The sequence below is a fragment of the Oncorhynchus keta genome, chromosome 37, assembly GCF_023373465.1.
Source record: "Oncorhynchus keta strain PuntledgeMale-10-30-2019 chromosome 37, Oket_V2, whole genome shotgun sequence".
Taxonomy (NCBI): Eukaryota; Metazoa; Chordata; class Actinopteri; order Salmoniformes; family Salmonidae; genus Oncorhynchus; species Oncorhynchus keta.
The window spans coordinates 29,060,228-29,069,279 of record NC_068457.1 but is presented as its reverse complement, the minus strand read 5'-3'; the positions used below and the strand labels follow the sequence as shown (position 1 = coordinate 29,069,279).

Genomic DNA, 9,052 nt, shown 5'->3' with positions numbered 1-9,052 from the left:
TCTCCTCACCTTAATGGCTGCTCTTCTCCTCCTGCTCTCCTCACCTTAATGGCTGCTCTTCTCCTCCTGCTCTCCTCACCTTAATGGCTGCTCTTCTCCTCCTGCTCTCCTCACCTTAATGGCTGCTCTTCTCCTCCTGCTCTCCTCACCTTAATGGCTGCTCTGCTCCTCCTGCTCTCCTCACCTTAATGGCTGCTCTGCTCCTCCTGCTCTCCTCACCTTAATGGCTGCTCTTCTCCTCCTGCTCTCCTCACCTTAATGGCTGCTCTGCTCCTCCTGCTCTCCTCACCTTTAATGGCTGCTCTAACTCCTCCTGCTCTCCTCACCTTAATGGCTGCTCTGCTCTCCTCACCTCCTCCTGCTCCTCCTCACCTTAATGGCTGCTCTGCTCCTCCTGCCCTCACCTTAATGGCTGCTCTGCTCCTCCTGCCCTCACCTTAATGGCTGCTCTTCTCCTCCTGCTCTCCTCACCTTAATGGCTGCTCTGCTCCTCCTGCTCTCCTCACCTTAATGGCTGCTCTGCTCCTCCTGCCCTCACCTTAATGGCTGCTCTGCTCCTCCTGCCCTCACCTTAATGGCTGCTCTACTCCTCCTGCTCTCCTCACCTTAATGGCTGCTCTTCTCCTCCTGCTCTCCTCACCTTAATGGCTGCTCTGCTCCTCCTGCTCTCCTCACCTTAATGGCTGCTCTTCTCCTCCTGCTCTCCTCACCTTAATGGCTGCTCTTCTCCTCCTGCTCTCCTCACCTTAATGGCTGCTCTTCTCCTCCTGCTCTCCTCACCTTAATGGCTGCTCTGCTCCTCCTGCTCTCCTCACCTTAATGGCTGCTCTTCTCCTCCTGCTCTCCTCACCTTAATGGCTGCTCTACTCCTCCTGCTCTCCTCACCTTAATGGCTGCTCTTCTCCTCCTGCTCTCCTCACCTTAATGGCTGCTCTTCTCCTCCTGCCCTCACCTTAATGGCTGCTCTTCTCCTCCTGCTCTCCTCACCTTAATGGCTGCTCTTCTCCTCCTGCTCTCCTCACCTTAATGGCTGCTCTACTCCTCCTGCCCTCACCTTAATGGCTGCTCTGCTCCTCCTGCCCTCACCTTAATGGCTGCTCTGCTCCTCCTGCCCTCACCTTAATGGCTGCTCTACTCCTCCTGCCCTCACCTTAATGGCTGCTCTGCTCCTCCTGCCCTCACCTTAATGGCTGCTCTACTCCTCCTGCCCTCACCTTAATGGCTGCTCTGCTCCTCCTGCCCTCACCTTAATGGCTGCTTCCCTGAGGGCCTCCAGTCTCTGACGGCTGCTCTCCTTCATGTTGACCACGTCCCTGTAGTCTCCCTGCAGCGCCCTCTGCAGGCCCACCACAGCCTGGAAGACTGAGCGTTCGCTCTCATTCAGCTCCTTCTGGAACACCTCCAGAGTGTGAACCTGGACGGGGGAGAGAGAAGAGAGAGGACACTAGACTAGGACCCTTGGACGGGGGAGAGAGAAGAGAGAGGACACTAGGACCCTTAGACGAGGGAGAGAGAAGAGAGAGGACACTAGACTAGGACCCTTGGACGGGGGAGAGAGAAGAGAGAGGACACTAGACTAGGACCCTTGGACGGGGGAGAGAGAAGAGAGAGGACACTAGACTAGGACCCTTGGACGGGGGGAGAGAGAAGAGAGAGGACACTAGACTAGGACCCTTGGACGGGGGAGAGAGAAGAGAGAGGACACTAGACTAGGACCCTTGGACGGGGGGAGAGAAGAGAGAGGACACTAGACTAGGACCCTTGGACGGGGGAGAGAGAAGAGAGAGGACACTAGACTAGGACCCTTGGACGGGGGGGAGAAGAGAGAGGACACTAGACTAGGACCCTTGGACGGGGGGGAGAAGAGAGAGGACACTAGACTAGGACCCTTGGACGGGGGGGAGAGAAGAGAGAGGACACTAGACTAGGACCCTTGGACGGGGGGAGAGAAGAGAGGACACTAGACTAGGACCCTTGGACGGGGGGGAGAGAAGAGAGAGGACACTAGACTAGGACCCTTGGACGGGGGGGGAGAGAGAAGAGAGAGGACACTAGACTAGGACCCTTGGACGGGGGGAGAGAAGAGAGAGGACACTAGACTAGGACCCTTGGACGGGGGAGAGAGAAGAGAGAGGACACTAGACTAGGACCCTTGGACGGGGGGGGGAGAAGAGAGAGGGCACTAACTAGGACCCTTGGACGGGGGGAGAGAAGAGAGAGGACACTAGACTTGGACCCTTGGACGGGGGGAGAGAAGAGAGAGGACACTAGACTAGGACCCTTGGACGGGGGAGAGAGAAGAGAGAGGACACTAGACTAGGACCCTTCAGAGTGTACACCATAGGAAGCTGTAGGCACCTTAATTAGGGAGGACGGGCTCGTGGTAATGACTGGAGTGGAATCAGTGGAATGGTATCAAATACATCAAACACATGGTTTCCATGGTTTCCAGGTGTTTGATTCCATTCTATTTGTGCCGTCCCAGCCATTATTGTGAGCCGTCCTCCCCTCAGCAGCCTCCTGTGGCGTGCACCTGGACAAGGGTACATACAACTCTGGTCAGAAGTAGTGTACTACACAGGGAACAGGGTGCTGTTTGGGACACAACCTGGAACACAACCAGGAACACAACCTGGAACACAACCTGGAACACATCCTGGAACACATCCTGGAACACAACCAGGAACACAACCAGGAACACAACCAGGAACACAACCAGGAACACATCCTGGAACACAACCTGGAACACATCCTGGAACACAACCAGGAACACATCCTGGAACACAACCATGAACACATCCTGGAACACAACTAGGAACACAACTAGGAACACATCCTGGAACACAACCTGGAACACATCCTGGAACACATCCTGGAACACATCCTGGAACACATCCTGGAACACAACCTGGAACACAACCAGGAACACATCCTGGAACACACCAGGAACACAACCTGGAACACATCCAGGAACACAACCAGGAACACAACCAGGAACACAACCTGGAACACATCCAGGAACACAACCAGGAACACAACCTGGAACACAACCAGGAACACATCCTGACTGTGCACTTGGCAGACATGGGACAGAGAAGGTAAGATGGGTGAGACCAGGGCTGCACCAGGTAAGATGGGTGAGACCAGGGCTGCACCAGGTAAGATGGGTGAGACCAGGGCTGCACCAGGTAAGATGGGTGAGACCAGGGCTGCACCAGGTAAGATGGGTGAGACCAGGGCTGCACCAGGTAAGATGGGTGAGACCAGGGCTGCACCAGGTAAGATGGGTGAGACCAGGGCTGCACCAGGTAAGACGGGTGAGACCAGGGCTGCACCAGGTAAGACGGGTGAGACCAGGGCTGCACCAGGTAAGACGGGTGAGACCAGGGCTGCACCAGGTAAGACGGGTGAGACCAGGGCTGCACCAGGTAAGACGGGTAAGACCAGGGCTGCACCAGGTAAGACGGGTGAGACCAGGGCTGCACCAGGTAAGACGGGTGAGACCAGGGCTGCACCAGGTAAGACGGGTGAGACCAGGGCTGCACCAGGTAAGACGGGTGAGACCAGGGCTGCACCAGGTAAGATGGGTGAGACCAGGGCTGCACCAGGTAAGATGGGTGAGACCAGGGCTGCACCAGGTAAGATGGGTGAGACCAGGACTGCACCAGGTAAGACGGGTGAGACCAGGGCTGCACCAGGTAAGATGGGTGAGACCAGGGCTGCACCAGGTAAGACGGGTGAGACCAGGGCTGCACCAGGTAAGACGGGTGAGACCAGGGCTGCACCAGGTAAGACGGGTGAGACCAGGGCTGCACCAGGTAAGACGGGTGAGACCAGGGCTGCACCAGGTAAGATGGGTGAGACCAGGGCTGCACCAGGTAAGATGGGTGAGACCAGGGCTGCACCAGGTAAGATGGGTGAGACCAGGGCTGCACCAGGTAAGATGGGTGAGACCAGGGCTGCACCAGGTAAGATGGGTGAGACCAGGGCTGCACCAGGTAAGATGGGTGAGACCAGGGCTGCACCAGGTAAGATGGGTGAGACCAGGGCTGCACCAGGTAAGATGGGTGAGACCAGGGCTGCACCAGGTAAGATGGGTGAGACCAGGGCTGCACCAGGTAAGATGGGTGAGACCAGGGCTGCACCAGGTAAGATGGGTGAGACCAGGGCTGCACCAGGTAAGATGGGTGAGACCAGGGCTGCACCAGGTAAGATGGGTGAGACCAGGGCTGCACCAGGTAAGATGGGTGAGACCAGGGCTGCACCAGGTAAGATGGGTGAGACCAGGGCTGTACCAGGTAAGATGGGTGAGACCAGGGCTGCACCAGGTAAGATGGGTGAGACCAGGGCTGCACCTCAATATTCTAAAGTACTTTCCTCTCCTTTATTTACACACATCTGGATGCTAAGAGTCATTTTAGAATGTCAGTTTTGACTAAACAGTGGCCTGGCTTGGTCACATGGGTTCAGTTATGTTTACTAACATATTACTCCAGAGGAAGGTTCAGGTCAGAGGGGTGGGGTCAGGGCAGTGCTGGACTTGGTGCCGGTACTGTTTATATTTAGGTGCAGGAGCTCCACAACACTTTTGAGCTGATATTCTATTGAGCAGTGGTTCCCAACCAGGGTACTTGGCCTTTCCACACGGGGTACTTGGCCACTCTAATAGCAAGGTAATAAATAGTTATTAGTCTCTCTAATAACAAGGTAATAGCAAGTTATTAGTCTCTCTAATAACAAGGTAATAACAAGTTATTAGTCTCTCTAATAACAAGGCAATAACAAGTTATTAGTCTCTCTAATAACAAGGCAATAACAAGTTATTAGTCTCTCTAATAACAAGGCAATAACAAGTTATTAGTCTCTCTAATAACAAGGCAATAACAAGTTATTAGTCTCTCTAATAACAAGGTAATAACAAGTTATTAGTCTCTGTAATAACAAGTTATTAGTCTCTCTAATAACAAGGTAATAACAAGTTATTAGTCTCTCTAATAACAAGGTAATAACAAGTCATCAGTCTCTCTAATAACAAGGTAATAACAAGTCATCAGTCTCTCTAATAACAAGGTAATAAAGTTATCAGTCTCTCTAATAACAAGGTAATAAAGTTATCAGTCTCTCTAATAACAAGGTAATAACAAGTCATCAGTCTCTCTAATAACAAGGTAATAAAGTTATCAGTCTCTCTAATAACAAGGTAATAACCATATTGAGCCAAAAATAGTTAGATTGACCTAGAGTTAGGGTCCGTTAGGATTAGGGTTAGGGTATGGAGCTAAAGGGTCCATTTTACTCTGGCGCCCACCTGGAAGAGTCTCTCTGGGTCTGAGAGGGAGTGGTCTCGTCCCACAGCGGCTGCAGCCACAGCGAGCTTCTTAATGGCCGTGTTCTTCTGTCGGATGAGGCTGCCCAGGCGCCGGCAGTTATCAGACACCCAGCTCCAAGCGTGCTTGGCCACAGCACTCCTGCCCCGATGCAGCTTGATGGCATGCTGAGCTACCTGCTCACGCTGCAGCGCCCCGACAAGGCCAAGGCACAGCACCGCACACACAACCCGCATCCAACCTACTACTGCTGCTGCCCCTTCAGAGAAAGAGAGAGGGGGAGGGGCAGAGAGGGAGAGGGGGGGAGAAAAGAAAGACTATGAGCAGGAATGGAGAGAATAAAGACTATGGACTGAGAGAGGCTGGTGGCAGACAGGAGAAGAGAAAGGCTATGACAACAAACCCAACACACAGGCTGTATGAATGTTTCCCAGCCAGCTGAATCACCAGAGAGGTTAGTTCCACAGAGAGGACGGGGCGGGGCTCATACCTGCTCAGGAACAACTACTTGATGAGGCACACCTGTATCCAGTGACCTATATCCTTCCAGAACACTTCTCACCTGACTTACCTGCCTCACCACACACAGCTGACAGCCCGAGCTTAGCTCCGGGAAGAAGCAGGTCACACCACACTGAGTCAACAATAAAATGGAGGCCAAACATTTACATTTACATTACATTTAAGTCATTTAGCAGACGCTCTTATCCAAAGACTGCAGAAATGGTTTACCTATGACTTGTGATGAAGTTTATAACTTATACTAGCAGCAAAGTACCTTTGTGTACATGGGTCAGGGTTAGTTATGTTTATACTCCAGACACCTATGTCCCTCCTCATGCGCAGTTCAGGGTTGAATCAGCTACTCCTACTGACCTGTGTTGATCAATGAGACCACTGTTCATGAAGGTGTAGACACACACACAGGTTTATAGAATACAATTATTTCCAAGATCACTGAATAATGAAAACCATCCGTAACAACACAAAACTAGCCAACAAGTATGTTGCATTAGCTGTGCAGTATCATTACATATTCATATGAAGTACAGAGACCATTCATTCACTGGAGAGAGACAAAAAAAAGGTTGGAATTACAGCTGACAGTGTTCTGATCTTGGTTTTAAATGTTAAATTACATATTCATTAGGTACGCTATCTATTTTATGCTTAAAGTCGTGGTAAATAAAATAGGTAAAATGTTAGACAGCTACCTACTAGCTAGTGTGCTACGTCGTCCTCTCTCAGTCCTAAACTCCACAGTTAGAAGAGGGGAAACAATCGTGCTCTTGTAGTGCCACCCCTCCCCAATCGCCACATAGCTCTAGCCAACGTTGAGCCTTAGAGGAGGCATTCAACTACACACAGGGCGACAAACTTAATGCATTTCCAAGACCCCTTACGGTTGACCGCAACAAACGGCCTAGCTACGTCTGTCAGGTATGCATTTGAGTCAAACGTATTGTTCAATATTGCGCTATTGCTCTTTATACATGACATTTGCGTGCCCGATGTTTTAGCAAGGTTAGATATGAATGCAGAAAGCTGTCAAACCTGCTCAAGGTTAGCTTGGATGGCTAATGCTAATTTACTAACGTCAGTACGGATCCGAACTTTTCAAACTATTTCAACATTGACAGTAAGCTCCACAAAATGATAATTTTTAAGTCGAATTTCTCGTAACATGTCAACAACATTTTTAATCAAGTTGTTTGTGGTGAATTAAGTTTGCGATACCGTAATAAAATGTTTACATTGTAGTTATTTTTCACTTCACTTCCGAAACAAATCCCAACGATTGGTTGGATATCTGGGATATGGAGTTTTATCAAGTGGCGTTTTTCACAAGTTTTTACTGCCCTTCTTGGAAAAAAAATCTATACAGTTGTAAAGTTGTTTGACTACTGTACTAGCTCTTAAAGACCATGAACATAAACTCATCACAGCTAGTCAATAGCATTGTGCAAGTACATTTTTACCTGCGATTAATCATTATTTTACATAATTAACATTTTATGCAACTGTTTATTATGCATACAATGTCATCACTATCCATGTACAGGGTTATTAGGTTCAGAAGTGCACAGAACAAGGCCACAACTTGACCACGATCACTGATTTATCCCAAGAACTACAAGTCCCAGTTTAGACCCTCAAACTTTACCTTGCGGTAGCGCTGACCTCCCGCGCAGGCGTACAAGGGGCATTGGGATATCAAGTTGGCCAAACAGAGGGTGATAAAATGGTAGGTAAGATCAAAAGGATAAACATAAACTAGTGAACAAACCCATGGTACGAAGTGTATAGCTGGAAATGTTTTGGGAGGCACGCTATGAATCTCTCTATAACGGGGAAACGAGGTGTCCTCTGGCAGTGTCGCATTGCCAGGGTTTCGTTCACTGTTGCAATTTATGAGGGAAATGGAAGGTCAGTTGTTATTGTGGACACGCGCACTTGCAACACTTACCTTTTCCCCTGGTTGGTATGTCGCCTTTGCGTTGGAACAGAGAGGGGCTGTCCGTGCGCGCTGGCGTGGGAACTGGGTCGCGGGAGAGGGCGCCGCCAATGCCCGCTACCATCGGGCGGGTCCAGAGCGAGAGGATAGGGTCAGGTCTGCAAGACGGGCGGGCAGTTGTCTTCTCACGATTATAGCCATCTCGCACTGCACCGACAGAGACACTCTGTTCTGATTTGAAGGGACTCCGTGGTCGTGCACCAACCCCGCCGTTGTTTCTAGGAGCAAAACGTTTGTTGTTGTTTTTTTCACTCTGTGCCTTGCTCACGGTGATGAGTGATGTAATGCCCGCTGCCAGTGTGTGTTATTAATCCCGATCCGTTATCGGTCCCGACCACCGTTTAGATCACTGCAGAATGTTAACATCACGATCTGGTCATCCCGACACCGATGTCTTTCCCGTTTCTAACGGATTGTCCCTCAGGCTCCCAAACATGCCATATGATTCTATATAGATGTATAACATTTTGGGGAGTGCAGGTTGTGAAGAAAGTCCCGTTTCCAGTCAAAGGGACGACGGGTTGAACAGAACACCAGTCATTGACTGGCAGGACTCAGGCAAGCCTGTCTGTCTAAAGACGCTGTTCTGCAGAGAGAGATCGACCTGCTCTCCAACAGACAGTCACAGACTAGTCTCCGTATCTGTCATGTTTCTGCTGCACCTGACCTGATGGCCTTAGCAGGTGACCTGAAGAGCAGTCTGTCGGGGGTCAAAGGTCGATGGATCACCTGCCTCTCTTTGTAGTCTTTGTATATGTGTGTGTGTATATATGTGTGTGTGTGTATGTATGTGTGTATATATGTGTGTGTATGTATGTGTGTGTGTGTATGTATGTGTGTATATATGTGTGTGTGTGTGTGTGTGTGTGTGTGTGTGTGTGTGTGTGTGTGTGTGTGTGTGTGTGTGCACCTGTCTATCTCAACTGTGTGTGTCTCCTCTCCTGCAGCATAAGCTGAAGTCGTCTCAAAAGGACAAGGTTCGTCAGTTCATGACCTTTACTCAGTCTGGGGAGAGGACAGCTGTGTACTGCCTGACCCAGAATGACTGGAAACTAGAGGTGGCCACAGACAACTACTTCCAGAACCCCGACCTCTACTATAAAGAATCCATGAAAACCTCTGTGGACCGCAAGAAGCTAGAACAGCTCTACAACCGATACAAAGGTAAGAGGGGAGAGCATGGTAGTGGGGGTGTAGTGTGTGTACTGGG

The 9,052-nt window shown here is 50.3% G+C and overlaps 2 protein-coding genes and 2 long non-coding RNA genes across 8 annotated transcripts in view; 1 reads left to right on the top strand and 3 right to left on the bottom strand.

The window, feature by feature from the left end:
• LOC127916875 (uncharacterized) overlaps positions 1-1,045 on the bottom strand; it is a 2,412-nt gene extending 1,367 nt beyond the window's left edge. Inside the window, exons 1-3 of the long non-coding RNA XR_008096475.1 lie at positions 1,023-1,045; positions 781-920; positions 507-538 (exon numbers count right to left, since the gene is read on the bottom strand). This is a non-coding gene — a long non-coding RNA (uncharacterized LOC127916875). The remainder of the gene's footprint in view (positions 1-506; positions 539-780; positions 921-1,022) is intronic.
• Positions 1-8,522, bottom strand: part of tmco3 (transmembrane and coiled-coil domains 3) — a 35,357-nt gene extending 26,835 nt beyond the window's left edge. The window contains exons 1-3 of the mRNA XM_052500199.1: positions 7,795-8,522; positions 5,309-5,586; positions 1,247-1,414 (exon numbers count right to left, since the gene is read on the bottom strand). Coding sequence (XP_052356159.1) covers positions 1,247-1,414; positions 5,309-5,586; positions 7,795-7,906 — 558 coding nt within the window. The 5' untranslated portion in view covers positions 7,907-8,522. The remainder of the gene's footprint in view (positions 1-1,246; positions 1,415-5,308; positions 5,587-7,794) is intronic.
• LOC127916868 (chloride intracellular channel protein 6-like) lies at positions 3,076-5,296 on the top strand. 5 transcript variants are annotated; one of them, XM_052500195.1, is made up of 4 exons: positions 3,104-3,308; positions 3,609-3,638; positions 3,849-4,268; positions 4,299-5,296. In XM_052500195.1, the coding sequence occupies exons 1-4, from the start codon at positions 3,104-3,106 to the stop codon at positions 4,433-4,435; spliced, it is 792 nt and encodes a 263-aa protein (XP_052356155.1). In that variant the 3' UTR covers positions 4,436-5,296. The 5 variants fall into 5 exon arrangements, with proteins under 5 accessions (XP_052356158.1, XP_052356157.1, XP_052356156.1 ...); XM_052500194.1 differs by having other exon boundaries at positions 3,579-3,638; XM_052500198.1 differs by lacking the exon at positions 3,609-3,638 and having other exon boundaries at positions 3,076-3,308; positions 3,909-4,268.
• Positions 5,607-6,695, bottom strand: LOC118383917 (uncharacterized). The gene is made up of 3 exons (XR_008096473.1): positions 6,546-6,695; positions 6,106-6,203; positions 5,607-5,961 (listed from the first exon to the last, which is right to left on the bottom strand). It is a non-coding gene; the product is annotated as an uncharacterized LOC118383917 (long non-coding RNA).
• Positions 8,523-9,052: the final 530 nt, after the last annotated feature.

Coding starts and splice junctions, on each gene's coding strand:
- LOC127916868 (XM_052500194.1), top strand. CDS start 3,104: ATGGGTGAGACCAGGGCTGCACCAGGTAAGATGGGTGAGACCAGGGCT. Junction 3,309..3,578: donor TGAGACCAGGGCTGCACCAG/GTAAGACGGGTG, acceptor GGGCTGCACCAG/GTAAGATGGGTGAGACCAGG. Junction 4,269..4,298: donor TGAGACCAGGGCTGCACCAG/GTAAGATGGGTG, acceptor GGGCTGTACCAG/GTAAGATGGGTGAGACCAGG.